The sequence below is a fragment of the Macrobrachium rosenbergii genome, chromosome 7 (genome assembly GCF_040412425.1).
Source record: "Macrobrachium rosenbergii isolate ZJJX-2024 chromosome 7, ASM4041242v1, whole genome shotgun sequence".
Lineage (NCBI taxonomy): Eukaryota > Metazoa > Arthropoda > Malacostraca > Decapoda > Palaemonidae > Macrobrachium > Macrobrachium rosenbergii.
The window spans coordinates 1,050,815-1,072,398 of NC_089747.1; the positions used below are offsets into that span (position 1 = coordinate 1,050,815).

The 21,584-nt window shown below is 35.5% G+C and overlaps 1 protein-coding gene across 8 annotated transcripts in view; it reads right to left on the reverse strand.

Annotated features, from left to right (window-relative positions):
• The window catches only part of LOC136839974 (rab GTPase-activating protein 1-like), a 34,100-nt gene extending 17,543 nt beyond the window's left edge, over positions 1 to 16,557 (reverse strand). For 4 of the 8 annotated variants that reach the window (XM_067106248.1, XM_067106247.1, XM_067106246.1 and 1 more), the window contains exons 1-8: positions 16,488 to 16,557; positions 12,556 to 12,717; positions 11,847 to 12,069; positions 11,301 to 11,496; positions 10,979 to 11,162; positions 10,421 to 10,555; positions 9,826 to 10,041; positions 2,689 to 2,796 (exon numbers count right to left, since the gene is read on the reverse strand). In XM_067106248.1, the coding sequence (XP_066962349.1) occupies positions 2,689 to 2,796; positions 9,826 to 10,041; positions 10,421 to 10,555; positions 10,979 to 11,162; positions 11,301 to 11,496; positions 11,847 to 12,069; positions 12,556 to 12,708 (1,215 nt within the window). In that variant the 5' untranslated portion in view covers positions 12,709 to 12,717; positions 16,488 to 16,557. The remainder of the gene's footprint in view (positions 1 to 2,688; positions 2,797 to 9,825; positions 10,042 to 10,420; positions 10,556 to 10,978; positions 11,163 to 11,300; positions 11,497 to 11,846; positions 12,070 to 12,555; positions 12,718 to 16,487) is intronic. The other 4 variants (XM_067106252.1, XM_067106251.1, XM_067106250.1 and 1 more) reach the window with 1 other exon arrangement.
• Positions 16,558 to 21,584: the final 5,027 nt, after the last annotated feature.

A 21,584-nucleotide genomic window follows, 5' to 3' on the forward strand; every position in this document is an offset into this window, starting at 1 on the left:
TTGTCTGTCCTTTATTTTTCAAGCCACCTTGGTATGAGGAGCTATGTATAAACACTTCAGACAAGAATGACTATACAGTATACTCATACAAACAAAATAGGTCATGGTAAGTGGAATGACAAAGCTCAAAATATGAGAAATATATATGGACAGTGCTCTGAGAAGTTGGCAAACTTCATGCCAACCATTCAGGGGTAACAAAGCCAATTTGTTCTTTAATTTACAGGGAATGTAAATGTCCTTTTGTGTAGAAATTCTAGGTCCCTGCAAAGAGACCTCGGGTTCAAGAATGTGCCTTTGCAAAGAAACAAAACACAGCATCAATTAATGTTCCTAATTACATCGGAGCAGCTTTGGCCAACATTATACTGATATCAGTGGAGGTCACCTGTCCTTTATAAGTACAGAACTCAATAAACAACTGCAATCTCTAAATTTTGTAAAAATTTTGTAGAAAAAAGGGCCTTAGTGATTCGAACCATTAAAATGTAACTGACTTTTCTGTAACTGGCTCTATAAGGTTTCATACATTTACTGTTTATGCTGGCCAAAGACATGACTCCCACTAACATATTCTTCAAGCAGAAACAAAACATATAACTGAACTCTTCTTGAATTTCTCCTCAAGTCTCTAGCTACATCACTGACAATGTGAAACCCGACAGCAACACCAATCCTGAAGATCAAACTAGCTACTAGTTTATCAATTTGGATTTTATATGCAATGCAACATAAATATATTTATTCATGTGATCTGGATAAAACAATAAACAAATAATTTGAAACAAGAAGGTGACAAAACACTGTACGTGGAAAGTACTCCAAAGGGTAACTACAGTATAACAAAACACCAGAATACTCCATGATTACTAAGACAGTACACATTGCTACTATAGGACAAAGAACCAGTAAATAGAAGCCTATAACCAAAAACTAAACATGTACTGGTACTGACAAAAAAAATGGAGACAGATGAGCTGAGAGAGATAAGTTAGTGAGCATGTTTATAAACACAAGAGAGGTTTGTCTCGCAAAGAATCTGTTAAATAACTTGACAATATCAAGTAAAACTGTGGAAAATGATAAATAATCAACACATCTTTGGAAATTTCATGAAATACATAAAGTGTATTCACCATAACTTTCACTGCATGACAAATTACGCAAATGTTTTGTGTTCAGTACACGTTCAGAATTATCTGAAGCTTAAAAATTAATCTACAATTGATTGAAAAAGCAACCACAATTCCTCTCCAATACAGTAATGCAATTTTCAATACCTTCTAATTTTCAAGTCCAGAAAAATATAATGAGAATGGTACCTAAGTTCAGTTTCTTTTAAAACTACTTTTATACAAACCCTACAATTCCCAGACAAATTTTTCCTGAAATATATCATATGCTAGGCAAAATCATTACCAATGGCCAGTGAGGTATTCTTGGTATATTGAGAGAGAGAGAGAGAGAGAGAGAGAGAGAGAGAGAGAGAGAGAGAGAGAGAGAGAGAGAGAGAGAGAGAGAGAGAGAGAGAGAGAGAGTACAGCTGTAATGAAAGTGTCATCCCTTCAACTCGTCAAGATTTAGATAAACATCTATTATCTTTTCCTTTTACGGACATTACATTCATCAGGGTCTCTACTCTTAACAAGTACATAAACTCCAGGAAAAAGGCTTGTTTTTACATTTCAAAATTAATATACACAATATCCTGGCATATCTTTTGATATATGTACTACAGTATTATCCTGTACCTCCCAGACACACTTTGGAAGATGAGTCTATACCTAAAACTTGAAGAGAATAAATGGTTCGAACGGCACCACAAAGGATAAGAAACTTTCTTTGTATCCGAGCGACATCAATCTGCGACCAATTACAATGTGTCATCATCAGTGCACAGGTAAGGTCTTCATTAATAACCAAGAATCTTAGTACATGTTGGTCTTCAAGAGTATCTGTATCTAGAACCTAAACAAAATGTTTCTCAAAGCAATGAACGGTCAGTTTAATTAAGTCCGACATGTACAAGGGTGAACCTCAACAGAAGATCTACAGGCTCTGGCTGGAATTACTCTGAGGGCAACTCTGGAAGTAATGTATTCCCCTTATATAAGGTATGCTCTCAATAGCTGGACGCTACAAGCCAATCCTGCCAAAGACTAACTGAAATTCACCAGATATTGATGCAAAAATTTAGCCTAGAATGATCATGTGCAACCAGAGGACCTGGGGATGCCCACTAGACACAGTTAACTACTTTACCAGCACCTCAGACTAAATAGCACACAAGTACAGTAGTGGGCAAGACTTTGCAGAGGTTCCCTTAAATTGTACAGCTTACTTACACTAGCGTTTATTACATCTTTTAGCAGAGGCCATTATCAGTTCTGGTTTTGACTGGTAACAGGAGAAATAATTCACATCAAGATGTAAGAACACTCATATATCCATGAATATCTTTTAATTTATGGTAATACATGAACTTTTAAAATGTATGTTTACCCAACGTACGTTGGCAAAAGGGGGGGAGTGGTTATATTCTACTTTATATGACAGCAATTTTAACCTCCGTCTACCCGGGCATACACTCTACCGACACTTTTAGGAGAGAGAGAAAAAAAAAGGGGGGACTATGGTACCTTACTAAATAGTCCTGGAAGCATATACCCAACATTGATTGAAACATACCTGCACCTCATTAACTCCAAACATGTGAGACAGATTAGAATATCCATGTGCATATCCATTCTTAGAGTTCTGACTGTCTTCGCATGACTTTTCATTCCAGCCCAACGTCTGTTGGGTGCATTACAGGTAAAAACGAAAAAGAGTGTTAATCAAAGGGCCCTCATTGAGAATCACAACAGAAAAGGCCTTCATTCTTTTGACTTTGAAAAGGCTACATATCCCATATTACAAAATATAAAATGCAGCTTCCATGGAATCTTAATATGGAAGATTTCTTTATCATCATTTTCTAATAACAATAAGAACAAATGGTAGCACAGCTGGATCCATTGTACTGAGGTGGGCCATAATTTTCTATCAAGTCTGTTCAACATCACTCACTAGACATAAAAAAAGAAATCTATTTTAGGACAAATTAGATGAATTCACTTTAATCAGTGGCAATGATTCATCCTGGGGTATATACTGTACATGAATCACTATTAGACAATTATTTCAGACACTAAATAAAATATAAGCTCTTAAAGAGATCGCAACAAAACTAGGGCACTGAAGGATGTTAAACAAACCACTTTATGAAATGGAAGAAAACTTTCTGGGATATGAAAACACCTGTGTCTGTGAATATTACCAGGAAGAAGCGAAGATGTTAAGACTCAATTTCTGTTACAATGCACCGTCAACTTTAAACATGGAGCAGGGTCAAAATGTGAAGTTATTAATACGAAATATATGGATAAATATATACTGCATCTTATAAGAAAGCTCTAGCATTTCATCAAATCCATTCCTTACATTTCAGCAGTGAAAAACAACAGCGTATTTGCGCAACAACTCGGAATTACAGTCATCATGCGTGCAACAGCCTGCAGCTCTCTGCTTTTGAAGCCACTTCAGAAAAAAAGGAAAAGCAAAAGAATGCATCAACCAATTTCCATACAAAAGGCGGATGACCAAAAGACCAGTATCTCTTAAAATGAAAGATTTTGCAAGGCACCCTTGTCTGTTCAAGGTCCAAGAAAAAATGATTAGTGCTCATTAGGTTCCCGCTGAAGACCAAAGGACCAATCACCCACTGTACATGAGCCGATTCAGAAAACACTTCCTCAGGGGTTTTCCGAACAAGGGTTCGCATTTCTGTGCGATAACTGTCATGTGAACAAAATAGCCCTTCCCGTTTCATGCTTGCACTAATGTTTATTTTTGCATGCACAAAAGAAAACGTTTTAATTCTACACCTTCAATATGTGTGTGGTTATCAATACTGTATTCCAACATACAAGTTGTATACTCCTTAGCCAATAATGAATATTGCACACTTTCCTCTGAAGTTTCTTAAAGCTTCGTGCACACGGAAAATGGTTTCTACTGGAACGTACTTTCAAGAGCATATATTGAATAAAAGTTTCCAACATTAAATAACTAATTCAAAAGGATTTTCATCAAAATGTAAATCTACTCAAGAACCTACATGAAGAATCACTCGGCCCGCAGCACCTCATGTATAAAATTTGCAAAGAATTTAAGACTTATCTGAATCTCAAATATAAAAAAAAAGCATTTTACAATATTCTTACTTAGTCAAGGTGTTATTTCTTGACAGGTTTGTACATTACAACAGGTTGTAAATGAGGTATTCCAAACACAAGCCATTCAATCTGCAACAAATCTGGAGAGTCTCCTCACGGAAGTACAAGCAATACCTAAACGGTACACCTTGATAATCAAGGTTGACTTCTCTCTCGCTCATTAAATGGCCCTTCTTGACAAAGTTCATCGTTGCCTCTTAATGATTCTAATTACCATTATTATTATAAAGTAGTTTACATAATTAGAAAGTAGAGTCCAAATACTAATATACTTTCAATTCTATGATCTAAAAAGCATATCCACGTTTACAATGTATGAAAACTTCGAATACCAATCTACATTACATTCAAACTTCTCTCGTTATAGTTATACACTGTGGTGACAAATGCAAATTCACTGATCCCTCATGATAATCTACTCATCAAAATACTGAGCAAAAGCTATTCTCTAACACTTATCAAATATTTCCATATACTACGCACACCCAAAATAAAGCTCAAGACATTATACATTCGAGGAATACTGCAAGTCGTGATATCTACAAATAAAGTAAGTAGGCTTCACATACTAAATTGTGCATCAAATGTGCTCATATTATAGTAAAAGTGGAGGAGAGTAAAAGTGAATTATTAATGTACTGAAAATTATAATTCTTTTACTACATGACGTCAATTACCTTACAACGAAGATAATATGAACTAACATGTCAAAGAGCACCAAGCAGGGTTCAAATAAAAATTATGTTATTCTAGGGAATTCAAATGATAATTATTTTTTTAGTTCACTGTTTTAGTATTAATGTACCTCATATGAATTTATATGAAAAGGACTTTAAAATCTTCAACTTTGCATAATTAATACACGCTCATATATAAGCTCGCTCTCTCTCTCTCTCTCTTTCTCTCAACCACAACTCATTAGAGAACACTAACTCTGTAAATATGCCTGCCAAAAGACTTCCAGTCCTTTACTGTTGTCACTTTTATTTTGTTCAAATTCTCCTCATATAATAAATAAGAGTAAACTTACTCTGTAAACGTTTGTCATAACAGCATTTTCCTAAGTCCAGTCTTAGGGGCCTGTAATGCTCAAGTTTTACTTTACCACTTAACAGTGTACTGGTTATGTTTGGGGCAGATGGCATCCCTTGCCACTTAGCATAATAAAAAGACTGTCTTCCTTTTATCTATTTTTTTGTGATTTCATTCATGTCTTGTTAATTTCTACTTGGGGAAACTGCTTGAATTCTACAGTACCCTTTTTATGTAAACTTTTGGGCTGCATTAGATTTAGCCATCAACATTTTTTCTGTCCTCACTTATGATACATATATTTTCCTTGTGGAAACTGTTTACTATATATTATGCTTACTTCACCCATGCCATTACTTGCAAAGGAGTAAGGGCACAAGCAGTACCCATCTGCAAGAGGTCAACAGTGTTCAACTCAGCAGGCTTGCAAAGTGTGCAATGATGGCTCCTTTAGTAAGTTATTCCCATCTGTACAACGGGGAACATACATGCGTGGTAACGCCCATGACTGCAGATACCCGGTCTGATACTTCCTCTACCACTTATACCTCCAGTGCTGTCCGTCAAGAGCTGTGTTTCCTCTGACGAGGTATTGACAGCAGCAACAGTTCTTCCTCCCAAGTGCTATGTAGGGGAAGAAGAACGTCTCGTCTGCCTCCTCCCACTTCTCAAGTTCTCTCCTGTGGAGGACTTACGCCAACTGAAAGCAACCCCGACTCCTCTTAAGGACTTAAGAGACTGTCCTGCTACAAAGGTAATGGAGTATACCACTTCAAAAATAGTACTAGAGCTAATTAATTTTTAAAGTAAGTCATGCAGCATGTTCATGTTCTTGGGCCATAAGCAATGAAGGTGCTCATGGAAATTCTCTGAGAGATTTCTTCCATTATGGCCTACATCATGATTAATGTTTTTTAGAAAAAGGAAACTGCTACTATGAACAATCATTTCCTAATGCAGTAATTACCATTTAAGGTTGAGTATGCGCAGTATGTTTTAATGAGTTGAAGATTACAGGAACTTTCAACCTTCCCTAAGATCCTCTTAAAATGTGAAGAAATTATTATAAGGAAAAGTCAAAAGTAGACAAATAATTATACAAATAAAGGAAAAAATAACGCAAATATTACAACAATCAACCTGGTAGTCTTCCACCCACAGTTTGTATTTCTAAAAGATGGCCTTACAGTAACTTAGAAGACTTGTCTCTACGATAGAGATTCCATGAGCCTGCTGACACCAAGGCAGAAGAACACTGTTCCTATATAAAGTGAACTTAAAATCTGGAGCACGTGGCACTGAAGTTATTATCACGGTGGATACAAGAAGCCCAACAAGTAAGACTTTCCTGTAGCAGCAGACCCTATATTTTGTTTTCAAAAAAGAAGCCTGGAGTCCAAAGGTACCTCCAAGCATCGTCAAGTATTCAAGATCCACAAATTACAGTCTTCTTTATATAAAACGACTTGTCAGTATAAGTTACAAACAAATGAAGAATCAAAAGCAACCAAAACGAACATGACATTATACTTACAAAACTACGTATACACTTCAAAGTAATACCTTGATGAATAAAATAGTATACTCTTCCAAATGAATTTCAACTTAACGCATGAAATACGGATGATCTTATAAAGTATGGTGCTCGACACATATTACACAAACAAGAGGATACCACAATTCGAAAACATAGAACAAGAAGTACCACAAACCTGGCCCTTTCTTTTGTCATACTCTTGCATTTGGAGGTTTTTGCAGAATTTACCATGCTACAGACGTGATAGTTCAAAAAAAAAAAAAAGCACAGGCTATTATTAGCGGACGTACTTCTAAGGGTTGAAGGGTATGCAGGATGTAAGAAAACATTTTTCAATCTTTGCTTTCAATTCGTAATAATAGTTCAGTTTGAATAAATAAGACTTGAAAAGCGGCTACTAAATGAGTCTTCTATAGCAACCTTGAACATTTTAACTAAAAGGGAAGTATGAATGCTAAGTCCTTCAAATGAACACCATATTCTTTGGAAGCTTAAGTTCAAAGTCAATGGCTTCTCTGAGCTTGTTCCATAAGAATAGGGTTCATCTCATGAATAATAATAATAATTACAGTATTCCAGCTCTATTTGGACACAGAACTAAAAAAAAAAAAAAATCGTATACCAAATAAAGACTATATAATTTGGTCTGACTAATGGGCGGTCTCCAAGCACAGCTGAATTTTAAGCTACGGTATACAAGATGATCTAATTGTCATAATTTGGTGAAGTCCTAAGCCGAGGGGGGTATGCTCTGAAACTCTTAAAATTACGACACCAGGCACATTAAATGTTACATGCAAAAAGCCCCAAAATGATTTGATATATGACAAATATTAAGAAAAATGAGTGTTCAACGTCCTTTGTAACATCTTGAGAAATAAAAAAATAAATACACAGCACTCAACAGAAATAAAATTAGCAAAGAAATGCTCTTTAATGAAGCTAACGTAGCGCAATTAATACAATCTCATAAAAAAATCAAACACCCTCCTGTGTGAGCTGATTGACATTACAAAAATATTATGACTAATGTACAGTACTCGCTGGACCCAGTGCATGATTCAAAACCTTTAGATCCCCTTAAACATGCAAGTTTTGTGACTGAGATAAGAACCAAGTTACAGAAACATAGCCCAAGCAACAATTTTGCTAATCCACGAAGCCTTTGGTGCAATTTGTCAACAAACTGGTAAAAGTTACGAGACAAAATAAATGATCTCATCAAGTCTAAAAAACATTTTCCTGGAATTCTTGGGGCAAAAAATTCTGAGAACTGAATCCCTCCGGTGCTAAATGATCTTTACACGTGACAAAACAGATTCTGAAACTACATGTCCGTACAACCAAAAGGGGGTAAAAGACATAACCAAGCACTGGCAAACGTTACAAAGAAGGAAATGATTGCAAGGAGGTCAAGCAAAATAATTACGACTGTGCTCTGCTAAGTACTGACAAAACAGGCGTCAATGCAAGGTACCGCATCCAGCAATTGCATCCAAAAACCCAAGACAAAGTGGTTCCATGTTCCCAAAAGTCTGACGTTCCTTCCACTTGTATGATTTCAAGCTGACAGCTTCTACTTCATGTGGTTACAGTCACCCATTCTGTTATACACTTTACTGCGGTTAAACGCCACCTTACAGGCCCCTTTAGCACAATAGATCAAGCGAGTAATGTATAAACAAAGCAAAGTTACATATGGGATTGTTTGCAAAAGTTCTATAAATTTCAAAATACTTGTCTTAATGAAATACACAGAGATATATACTTTACTTATATTACAAAATAAAAGGTCATTAGTCAAATGTTAATTCACTTCAAAACATACAACTTGATACTTGTTATAAAACATAAAACTACTCAAAACAGCCCTTATTAAAGAGGTAATAGGATTAAAAACTGATACCCCATGCCTTCTCAACTCCCAATGCCTGACTAAGACTAAACTAGACAGATATAAACATCTAATCACAATATTTAACTGTCACTGAAAAATAATTACACCTTCTGTGATTGATAGCTACTCAAGAAAGAGAAAGAACAACACATTGTCAACACCTACACTTCCTGAAGTCTTTAGCAGACCAAATTCCAAGACTTTTAAAAACTTCAATTTGGTATCTTCTACTCTTCCCCCAGGATTAACTACCTTTAAAATCTACCCGAAGCAATTTTTCATTTCAGCCTAAGTCAAACAGACAACAGAACAACACGGGGAGAGGTCAAGAATGGGGAGTGTGTAACACTCTGTATGAGACAGCAGACCTGCGTCAATACCAGTTTCAAGCAATGTCCGTCTTTCTCAAGTGAGAAAGGATTGCAAGAACATATTCCTACTGGTAGCTGACAGCAATATTGAAACAATTAGTGACAGTACCCCATTATTTTTATATCACTGGGTCCCAACCTTAGTGCTCCAAGAGGTATAAGACAATATGAACAAACAAAATGTCCAATTCGTTGTACAACCTAACAAAATGAGGTGCCACTCAAATGATGACACATATTTCAGCAAGTTACTTATCAAGATTTTACAACACCACTTCAGTGCTCGTACAAGGGCAACTACTTTTTTGTACTATGACATGACGGCCACATAAATGAGTTCTCAATGTTAATCCTAGCTGTTAAAGAAATTGTTTCAACCACCATACACGAAGCCTGCAGAGACTTAAAAGTCTGCTTCATAAATTCTCCTGAGCAGCTGTTCATTTTCTAGCCCACATCACAACACCTATGTACCCTGAAACAGCACACAGGTAAATCTACGTAACCCTAAGAGCCTAAGATGCAATCAGACACCCCTGGATAACTAAAAATTTACAGTATTTAGACTCATCACTAAGCACACCAACTGAAGCAAAAAAAATCCCCAGCTGACGTTTGTACACAGACCAACACTGAAAAGAACGGACCTCACACACGCGCACACACAGAAGCAGCAAGTCAGTTCCACTTACCCGCATCTTTGCAACTCACCATTTCGAGCAAATTCATATCCGCGTGCTTCACTCTTCTTCCCGGAGCAATGAGAAGGCCAAAGCACCTTTCAACGTGCAATTCTTCATTTGTGGATGGAATGCCCCCCATCTGAGTGCTTCCTGGAGCTGGGGTCACAGTCAGTATGAGCTGTTTCTCAATGTTTGTTCGAAGTTTAAAGAATTCTTTGTCCCTAGGAACGACGTTAAAATTGCCCTGCAAAAGATTGTAGGTTTTCAGTTGATAAAGCAGGCAGCCAAAGATGGAATATAGAGAGATTACAATTCATCTAACCCTATGACAAGATAACTTAACGTTAAAACACGAGTGATGAGGAAGATGATTTTGCAGTTCAATAAGCAATCTTTTATCTGAACCCAGTACAATATATAATATTCTAGAGATTCATACATTCATAACTCAAGTTTAAGGATACCATTTCTAAGTCTAGCCAACTACTGTACCATCCCAAGGTTACATGAAATTAAAACAAAACTTTTACTCTTATGTGTCCCACTGATCAACTATATATACATACAGGTTTTAACTTTATCTTCAATCTAGAGAAAAGTCAATGATCTGGTCACAATCTTACCTTACTATCTTCCTCTTTGATCTCCAAAGATATATCGAAGAAGTGTTCCTTGCCTTCTTGTTTTTCATCTTTAATTTGTTTGCTCTTTGGTACCCGACGGAAAGTAGCCGCAAAGGTGATCAGCACCCTAGCAACCTGCAGAGAGTTAGTAGAATATCAAACATCAGTATTCTAAGCCAATACTGTACATTACACCTTCCTGACTAAACAATGACTTCACAAATTACAGTTATAAAAGTAATGAGAGTGAAATTTCATTTATCAAAGCTATAATTTCCGATAAAAGCAAAAAATAAGTAAAATTTTGTTACAACAGAAGTACAATGAATGCTTAAGAATACAAACTCATAATATTAGTCAACTTGTTGGCTCAATATCCAAAAAGTAAGTAAACTTAAGCAAATCTGCCAGAATAAAACCAAAAAATTTCAACAACTTCATCTGTACTAAATAGTAATAGGTACCACTGATAATGAATTCTTAATTTACAATTAAGTTTAAAAGGACCTAAAGATTCTTTTGCATGTTACCAATGGCCCAACCTCAATAGCTACTCACTGCTTCAGGAATCTGACATCGAAAGACGTGGCACTGAAATATTGCGTTCTCGGGAGTTTCCCCATGAGAAGACGTGAAGGCAAAACATTTTGCCTCAGACATGTCAACTTTCCCTCTCGCACAAAAAAGTATGCTGTCGATTTTGAATCGCGCCATCTCTGTGCCGGTAGCAGCATCGTAGATTCTGTAAACGACGACAAGATTCATTCTAAGGCTCTGTGTCTGCAGTAATCTCTCAAGAAGAGTGTAACAAATATCTTCATGTACAGACATTTCAATTCAGCAATTCCATTACAACTGAAATCCAAAGCTTGTCACTTACATGACACAACCCTCAGAATTCGAGGGCACAGATACCGAGACTTCCAACGCTTGTTCTTGAGCCTGTGCATTCAAGATGGCCATATTTCTTTGGATTTCTGACTCGCTCCGGGGAGCGTTGATTGAAGCCGCGCCCAAGTACATGACACGGTTGAAAATTGTGTAGTCACCGCTATCCTCATTTTCAATAGTTTGGACTGAAATGAAATATATTGCAATAGATACTTTGAAGTGAAACAAGACATGATAAATTACAACTAGTAGTTTGAATTAAAATGAAATATGATGCACTGCAACATACACTTTAAAATGAACCAAACATGATAAATTATGACCAATAGTTTCGACAAAACATGAAAAATTACACCAGATAGTTTGAACTGAAACAAAATGTAACAAATTGCAACTGGCAATAACAAATAGGAAGTTGATGTACGTCATTCAAACCCGATTACTTACAGATACTGTATTCGTGAAGATTTAGTGACTGTAACTAGCAAAACCCATACAGAATACATATTACGACCACAAAAAACCACAGACTTACAATTGCAGTCATCGCTCGCAGACATACGGGGGTAACTGAGGGGATCGGGCTCCTTCACTGACTTTTCCTCAGGTTTTGCGGACCCATCGTCACCCGAGGTTACCGTAGTTGGTTTTTCGGCTATCACAGATTGGTTCGAGGGCTTTTCCTCTTTCTGTGCGGGAGGAACTTTGTTTTCAGTTCCACTTGGAGATGAGTTTTCTGAAGTTTTCTCCTTCATTACCTGAAGAGAATACGTTTATGACAAGTATTAGAAAAAACTGGGCATAAAATAAAATACTGCTCATCTTCAAAGTACTGTACAAGGAAAAAATCTAACAATCTATGACAGCACATATCAGATAAACATGACTGTCATATATTCAGCATGGCACAAACAGACTGGGAATATAAAAATAATGAAATCTAAGGCTATGCAAACTAAATTACCACATAATATTACCTATCATCATGTAGCACCACCAATATGAAAAAATACAGCATCAAATATAGCTTTTTTCCAATGCAACTGACTAAAATACTCTTACTGCCATTACAAGACCATAGTGACTGACTTGTAATCATAGTTAAGGCCAAGATAATCTGGTCAAAGAGCTTTTATCAGAACCTATGCAATTTCTAAAATCAAATTATCACAGGGCATTGTCACGTTCAAGAACATTTTTTTTTTTTTTAATGCAATTTACACCATGCATGTATCAGTACCAACCTCAGTGAGCTCTTGCTGGAGGTCATCCATGTTGCCGTTATTGGCAATGTTCAACTGGGGTTCCGAATCTTGAGTCAACTGAGAGTCAATGATCTCATACTCCTCGCTAGTCCCAGCAGAATCACTTGACCTTAAGCTGGAACAATCTTCCATATTTCTTTTCTGGGTGTGGAAAGAATGGAACATAGAAATTAGACCACAGGCCCAAAACTGAGACCGAGGAGGTCATTCAGTGCTGAAAGGGAAACATAGTAGAAAGATTTGAAAGGTTTGAAAGGTGTAACAGGAGGAAAACCTCGCAGTTGCGCTAAGAAACGACCGTCAGGAGAAGGTGGATAGCAAGATGGGAGAAACAGCATATGAATGGAGGTACAGTAAAAGGAATGAAAGGGGTTGCAGCTAGGGGCCGAAGGAACGGACGCTGCAAAGAACCTTAAGTAATGCCTACTCAAGTGCACGCTAATGGCACTACCCCACTACGAGGTGGGTACAGAGAGAAGGTATGAATTCAAAAGACAAGGACTAAAATCTTCATTGTAAAAGACATTAAAAGATACTAACTGAAAAACCTTGACTGAACAGACTTATTTACTGATCAGCTACGTTACAATGACAGTTTTTTTTGCTAGGTTACCTTTTCAAATGTAAAGTATTTTGCATAAATACCTCAAACTGAATGGCAAGATTAACATGCTCGTTTAGAGTACTGTACACTAAAAATTATGTGGAATCACTGCTAGGCATGAGAAAGTGTTAAGTACAGGTATACTAAGTACCAAAGGCCAAACCCCCATAGTATCTGTACCAAGTATTTAGGGCATCAGAGTACAACATAATGGCTTAAGCATTCCCAGGCACATCATGGCATGAATTCCCGATTTTCATAACTCATAAGTTCATCCTTTTCAAACTTTACTAAAGCTAATGCTAACCCAAAAAACTCCTAGTTTACAAGATGTTATGGGTAAGACGAATGAAAAAAAAAAAAAGGACAAAAGTTTCACACTCAATAAAAATATTTTTTTGGCTCAGTACATTGGTGATCAGAGAATTTGTTTTGACAACAAACCCAGTATTTTGGGAAATTGATCAAGTAAATAAAGACCTCTATCCCTAAGGTTCTGCCAAAGCTTTACAGCGTGTGTCTGAAGGTCAGTTTTAAAAAATAATCCAACAACTGGACAAGGGCTGTACATTGGGGTACATTAACTTTCAACTTCCCATGCAGAAGATAAAGTTGGCGTATTCCTGGCACTCCGGCCAAGGTAAAACACAGTATCATCGACAAGGTTAGGTTAGGTTAGGCACTGGAGGATAGAGCACCATATATGAGGCGAGTTTAGGGTAATTTCTAATCAACTGTATGTTAGAATAGTTTTTTATCTTTTTCTCATATCTTTGCAAAATTTTCTCTTGGAAAAGTTATATTTCCATATAAGTTCTAATTTTCACACAGCCACAAGCTACCAGATAACCTCTCTTGATGCCCAGTCATTTATTGAGAATTTGTCCTATACTATTTAAGGAAAACACATGTAAATAAACATGACTTGCCCTATACAATTTGCCTAGCTAAAATAAGAACCAGTTGTAAGGCAGGCAGGAATAAAGTATAATATTCTACACCCCAGAAAAGCATTAGCATATACTATAACACCACAATCAAGTCAAAGAATACTGACAAGCTGCGCTCATTTTAGCAATGCATATAGCTTGGCTAGCCTATAATACTTTATGAATTTCTTTGAAAAGAATGGCATTATGCTAATCAAAGTTCCATATATTCCTGATACAATAAAAAATGACAATGTCCCACAAGTACGAATCTAGCCTGGCATAAGCTTAGTTTATCAAACCATCACCGCCACAAATCAAGTGCACATGTATCAAAATTAAAACCAAGGCCAGCCTATCGGAATAACTATGCAAGTGTAGATTAGCCTACTGCCTAGACTGCAGACTTCAGCATATATGAAGCCTATACTAAAAAATACACAGCAACTGACATGCCTAGAAGATAACCCACTTCTGCCAAGCGAACAAAATACGCCAAATTTAGGTCAGGCTACCGTCTCTGAAGATCTATCCCAAAAACTTTCTTTTTTTATCTGATATGTTTTCCTATGCTAGGCTAAAGGATTCAATCTGGAACCTGCATATTTGATGTGTGACTAAATAATAGCCTTTAGACTCAATATTTTGGCTATGACTATTTCTCCTGCAGCGCAACAGCCTACCTATTTACAGGCCTAAAGCCTATTCATTTCATTGATAAAATTAGTACCCTCTACGCCTAAAACAGTCAGGGGATTATCGATGGACATGACCAGTATGCTGATGCTACTGCAAGCTTAAAACATGGAAAAGGTTTCATATTTAACAAACAAGGGGGTCAGCAAGGGGGATAAAGCCCCCCATTATTAAAATGCTGGTTCTTTGGGTTCCAGACTCCTAATCTAGGCTAGCCTAGCCTTGCCCTATGGTCTGGACTAGAAGATTCAATTAGCCAAAGAATAAAATTACTTATAATAAGAGGTATTTATGATACTAAATTAGCCTAAATAATTTATTTATGCCAAAATAGTAATAAGTATTACAAGACATTCTAGTAGCCTAGCCTTGCCTATAAAGTTAATGCTATTCACGACGCTAAAACGGCCTAAATAGCAATTTATTTCGGCTAAAATAGCAATAAATATATCGCAACGTCCGGCAAAAGTTCGTTTCCGGTCCAAATTCTAATCCCACATGAGGGCTAGTGCTAGACAGTGATTCATCTACACTGTTTCGCCGTGTTTAGTACTAGCCGTTGGGGGGTCAAATGTATTTTGCCCTGTTTAATACTAGCCCCTGGGGTATCAAATGTATTTCGCCCTGTTTAATACTAGCCGCTGGGGGGTCAAATGTATTTTGCCTTGTTAAGTACTAGCTCCTGGGGTCAAATGTCCCTAAGTGCATTTTGAAAAATTGAAACTTAGAAAAAAATCCTCAATCATTGACAAGTATTTTACTTTTCATGATAAATATTAATTTACAAGAATTATGCATAGAGAATATTTTGTTCATTTTTTTATGAAGATTCGAAAAATATAACAAAAAATCGGGTAGGAATACTCGAACCAAAAAACGACCATTATCCTAGTAGGCCTTTGAAGCTCCAATCCGCCAAAAAATAAATTTAATGTAATTAAAGATATTTATGATACTAAAATACCCTAAATAAATATAAATTTAGACTGAAATATTAACAAAATAAGAACATTATCATAGTAAGCCTATGAAGCTCTAATGAGCCAAAAACAAATTAAATGTAATTAAAGCTTTTAATAATACTAAAATACCCTAAATAACAATGAATTTAGACAGAAACATTAACAAAATAAGAACATTATCTCAGTAGGCCTACGAAGCTCCAACCAGCCAAAAACAAAGTCAATGCAAATTAAAGATTTTATAATACCAAAATACCTTAAACAACAACTGATTTAGACTGAAATATTTAAAAACACGACGCGACATCCCAGCATGCAAAATGCCTCGCCTACTTCCGCAGGCACTGGCTACTAATCTCCCCTGCTTGCTCCCATGCAAAATAGCCATATCGATCACCCGGTCGAAGAAAACAGCTGTCGATTCATCCAAAACCATCGACAAAAACGCGAGGCCAATTTCCAAGTCCTAAAAAAAGGCCCGCGACAAACCATCTGTTCGAACTGGCAGAGATAAACGTCAAAGCGTTTTATAATTAGTCTTGCCTGAGTAGGCCTACCGTAAAGGCACTTGGGAGAGGGGTGACATTTTTCTCTTATTTCGGGGAAGATGTTACGAAGATTCGCCATTGGACATAGGTCAATTATCAAGCAGGCATTGATCAATAATAATATAATGTTACTTAGGCAGTACAACGCGTGGGGACGCGAGGAATAACTCACCTAAATGACAATCGGACATTGGAGGGGATCATCTGACATTTGTCAACAACGGTATAGACGAAGTGACTTCGCAATAGACGCAGGTAACCGTAAACAAATTAGGTTTTTAATTAAATATTTTATATATATTTACGCTTTTTGGTGATGTATATATAATTGTGGATAATTAATCTATTAAAATATCACCATGAAATAAATTAAGAATAAATTAATGCTCTTCGATATGCGAGGAATTCAGGTCAAACGCTGAGCCGTAGGCGCAAGCGACCGTAAAAAATAGGTTGTTTTGATTAAATATCTTCATGTATTTCCATCAGCTAATTATATATATTCAATTATGGATAATATTTAATGATAAAATTAATAAATTTCTTCCACAGACGAGGAATTCGGATCAAACATTCGTTTCAACTATTCCTTGACTGAGCAATAGGCGCAAGTAACGGTAAACAAATAGGTGGGTTTCTTATTAATTATTTTTATATATTTGCGTTATTTGATTATATATATTTAATTGTGGATGCTTGATTTATTCAAACGTAATATTAAAATATATAAATATTCTTCGATGCATGCAGAATTCAGAGCAAACGCTTTTTTAAATTAATCCTTAAATCGGGTATTTCACGCGTGATCCTATTTTTTTAAGGAGAATTTTATATAAAATATACATAAAAAATCATATATAATTAATCTGGATCACTAAATTAATACCAAAATCATCTGGAAAAGGCCTATAAAACTTAAATCGCATTATATATCGCCAAAAATGTCGTAGAAAACGGAACGGATTCGCACTCTGCATCGCAGGCAGTTCCTCGGAAGTTCATAACAAAAGACAAAAGAGCATCGGCGCGGAAAAGAATTTACTCCGTAAGGTGTTTAGAAGCAAAGGTAAATTACATTTTCGCACAAGATGTGTCAAACTAAGCCTAAACAATGACAACTCGTCATTTTTATACTAATATTTAATCAAACCTGGTTAGCCCCGACGAATTTAATTCACTTTCTGACACAAATTAGGTAGAACTGAATCAACTTCATCCAGATAAATTGATTTTTATATTACTGTCAAACTATCTAAGCCTAAACTATTATGTATATTGCTGTTATATGGTAACGTCATTTTTTTAGATTGGGATATAGTACTCAGTTAATATAAAATTGTTTAATATATGTAAAGCCAAGCCTAAGTTATAGGACTGCTGTATGGTGACGTTGTCAATTCTTTTACACTGTAATAATTCTCAGCTAGCCCAGATGAATTTAATGTACTTTTAGACAGATTAAGTATAATTCCATCAACTCTAACCAGGTAAATTGATTTCATTGGTGAATAAATGATTAGCAAATGAATTCAATTTACTTTTAGACACAGATTAAGTAGAATCCATTCAACTTTGTCCAGATAAATTGATTTTTAATTGCTGTAATTTTCTGTTCTTTAAATATCTCTTATAAAATTACGAGACTGTGGTGTCACGCCCTTGTAACTCAATTCGCCTACTGTACCGGTTTGCTCTAGTTTTTAAGCTACTTACGTCCATCTCTGCAACACAAGAAGCAGTTACTTATATATTTGGACTTTAAAAAATTAGTTTTATATTATATTGATTATATGCGTATCTTGAAGACAGTTTTGGATACTTGCTAATAATTAAACTTTATTAAATTTATCTCAAATTGTCATTGGCGCTTTCAACCTAATTATAATTAGGCCTATGTTTGATATAAATGCTTCATTTTTATACCCTTTTTGAATGACTTTTAAAGTAAACTTTTTTTAATGTAGGCCTATTTATGGTATAAATGCATCATTTTATATCTTTTTAATGACTTTTTAAATAAGCTTTTTTTATTAATGTAGGCCTATTTACGACATAGATGGTTCATTTTTGCACCTTTTTTCGTGACTTTTAAAAATAAAATATGTGCTATTCAGATAAAGAATTAAGAGAGATTCGGTGTAGACTAATAGCAAAATCATGCGAAGCAATTAATTATTATTATTATTATTATTATTATTATTATTATTATTATTATTATTATTATTATTACCACAGAGGCTGAGAACGCCAATTTCAGAGGATCGGGAGTGGATGACGTCAACCTAAAAAAATTCATCTCTCTCTCTCTCTCTCTCTCTCTCTCTCTCTCTCTCTCTCTCTCTCTCTCTGTGTGTGTGTGTGTGTGTGTGTGTGTTTATGAGATTTGGAAACTGGAAAAGCAATGACTGTCTACTTTAGGTCACAGGGGAATTTGAAAACTTTCAATATATGCATTGATGCCAAATAAAAAAAAAACAATTGATATAATGTCTTTAAACCTTATTTTCATGAATAAAAACATAAACCACGGATTACATAAACCACCAAGGATCTTAAGACATGCATTTTTTTTTTTTTTTTAGAAATAACCGACTGCTGACTCGAAGACATCATCGACCAGTAATTGTCAATACTCCAGCCACTTATTCGTTGGCGCCATTGGTAACTTGTTGCCAAATGCCACTATTGTCTGCAAGTTTGAATACATTTGCAATTATCTATCGTACTCTAGTGCGTTACATAGGCGCCATTGTTCCTCATGCTCTCACTCAATTGGCTCTCGGGCATCGTTGTGGCCCATTAGAGGCGTAAATGTTGTGGTATAACTTAAGAGTAACGATGAAAATAGTAATTGTTCCGTGCTTATTACTCTGCATTGGGTTTCCGGGTAGGGTAGCCAGTTAATGTAATCTTTACTGGTGTTATGCAGACGTTATTCAGCATTCAGAACCGTGGCTGTCCTTGCCGTGATAAAGATATAACTTTTCTAGAACAATTGTGTTTTATCTGCCGTATTTTCAATTAGTTAATCCTTCTGAATCTTTAAAAATTTCAGTCCTGCTTAGCCAAAGACATAGGCCTATAAGAACAGACGCGATATCGATTAGGCTGAGTTTCCTGTTTAGTATCTGAAATGCATTAACTCATTAACTCACCGTGAATGCCCAACCATACCCACACGAGAAGGTTAAATTTCAATGAATGCTAAAGATATGATCGATGTTTCATGAGTCATCTTTCGTATGTTCATTAATTCATAGGAAACTCGGCCGAAGCTGCATATTAAATCTGGCGTGTATAGGAATCCTATATTTGACGTGATAGAGAATAAATCAGATATGAGAGACATTCACAAGATATAGATCATAAACCAGGAAACACAATTAAATTATAAAAATGAATAAATAAAAGCTTCGGAATGAATAGGTTTAGTCTGAGTTTTGATAACATTGGCCTATAGGCCTAGGTTTAAATGGTGTCCAAAAGCATTCCGTATTCTAATTACACATAAAAATAAAGAATAAAGCAGATGAGGACATTGAATAGATATAGATAATAACTTAGGAAACACAATTAAGTGATAAAACGGTCAAATAAACGCTGAAGAATGAACCAGCCCAGTCTAAGGTTCAAAAACATTGGCCTAGGTCTAGGGTGTGTGGTGACCAAAAATATTCCATATTCAAGTCAGTTTATACAAACCATACATGAAAAATGAATACATGAAACACATTATGCATTCCTATTTTATGCATAGTTTATGCAATACATTTCTCGTGCGTGGAGGACGCGTATATCACATATAATGAACTGATAGCGGCATTGTAGGCCTAGGCCTGGGTGTATGGTGGCCAATAATATTCCATATTTCAGTCAATTAACATAAAATCGTACATGAAACAGGAATACATGAATACATCATGTATTCCCTTGTTTATGTATAGTTTATGTAATGCATTTCTGGTGCATGGAGGGCATGTATATTACATATAATGAACTGATAACATTATAGGCCTAGTTAGGGTGTATGGTGGTCAAAAATATTCAGTATTCCAGTCAATTAACACATAAAATGACACATGAAAAGGGAATACATTAATACATTGTGTATTCATTTTTCATGTATGACTTTATGTAATACATTGCTGCGCGGATGGCTTGTATATAGTCACATATAATGAACTGATGGCGACATTATAGGTCTAGGCCTGGGTGTACGGTGGTAAAAAATCTTCCACATTCCAGTCAATTAACATAAAACCATACACGAAACAGGAATGCATTAATACATCATGTATTCACTTTTCATGCATGACTTCATGTAATACATAAAGCTGGGTGAAGGACGTGTGTTCACGTATGAAGAATCAATATGGTTACATCACCAACCACAGCAATCGTTATTAGTCTATGCAACGTGCATTGCCCTTCGGGGACCAAGTATGCATAAATGTAATTGCGATGCGACGACATGGTCTTTTTTTTTTTTTTAAGCACGTTAAACGATTCCCCGTCACGACATTTTTTTTTATTCACCACACAGGTAATCATGGCCTCGAGTTCTATTTTTTTTTTTTTTTTTAATATCTGTTTGTTGGCGGTGAGCGCGAGGAGGTAGTGAACGGGAGGAGGTGGGGAGGGGAGGTGAAGGTGGAGAGGGAGGGGTTGGTTGGAGAGTGCGAGGGGGAGGATGACAAAGCACAAGGAACTCTCTCTCTCTCTCTCTCTCTCTCTCTCTCTCTCTCTCTCTCTCTCTCTCTCTCACTTTTGTATTATTCATTTCTGATGAGAAACGAATGATTTAGTTATTTAACTATATATATATATATATATATATATATATATATATATATATATATATATATATGTAGATATAAATATATATATACATATATATGTATATATGTATATGTATATATAATACATTATATATATGTATATATATATATCTATATTTATATATATATATATATATATATATATATATATATATATATATATATATATATTATATATTATATACACAACAGGTTTAGTGTGGATACTTAAATAATATGCAAAAACTTACAATAACTGTACAGTATATATATATATATATGTATATATATATATATATATATATATATATATATATATATATATATATATATATATATATATATATATGAAAATAAGAAGGCCCATAAAACACTATTTAAACATTGAAACCATATATATATATATATATATATATATATATATATATATATATATATATATATATATATAT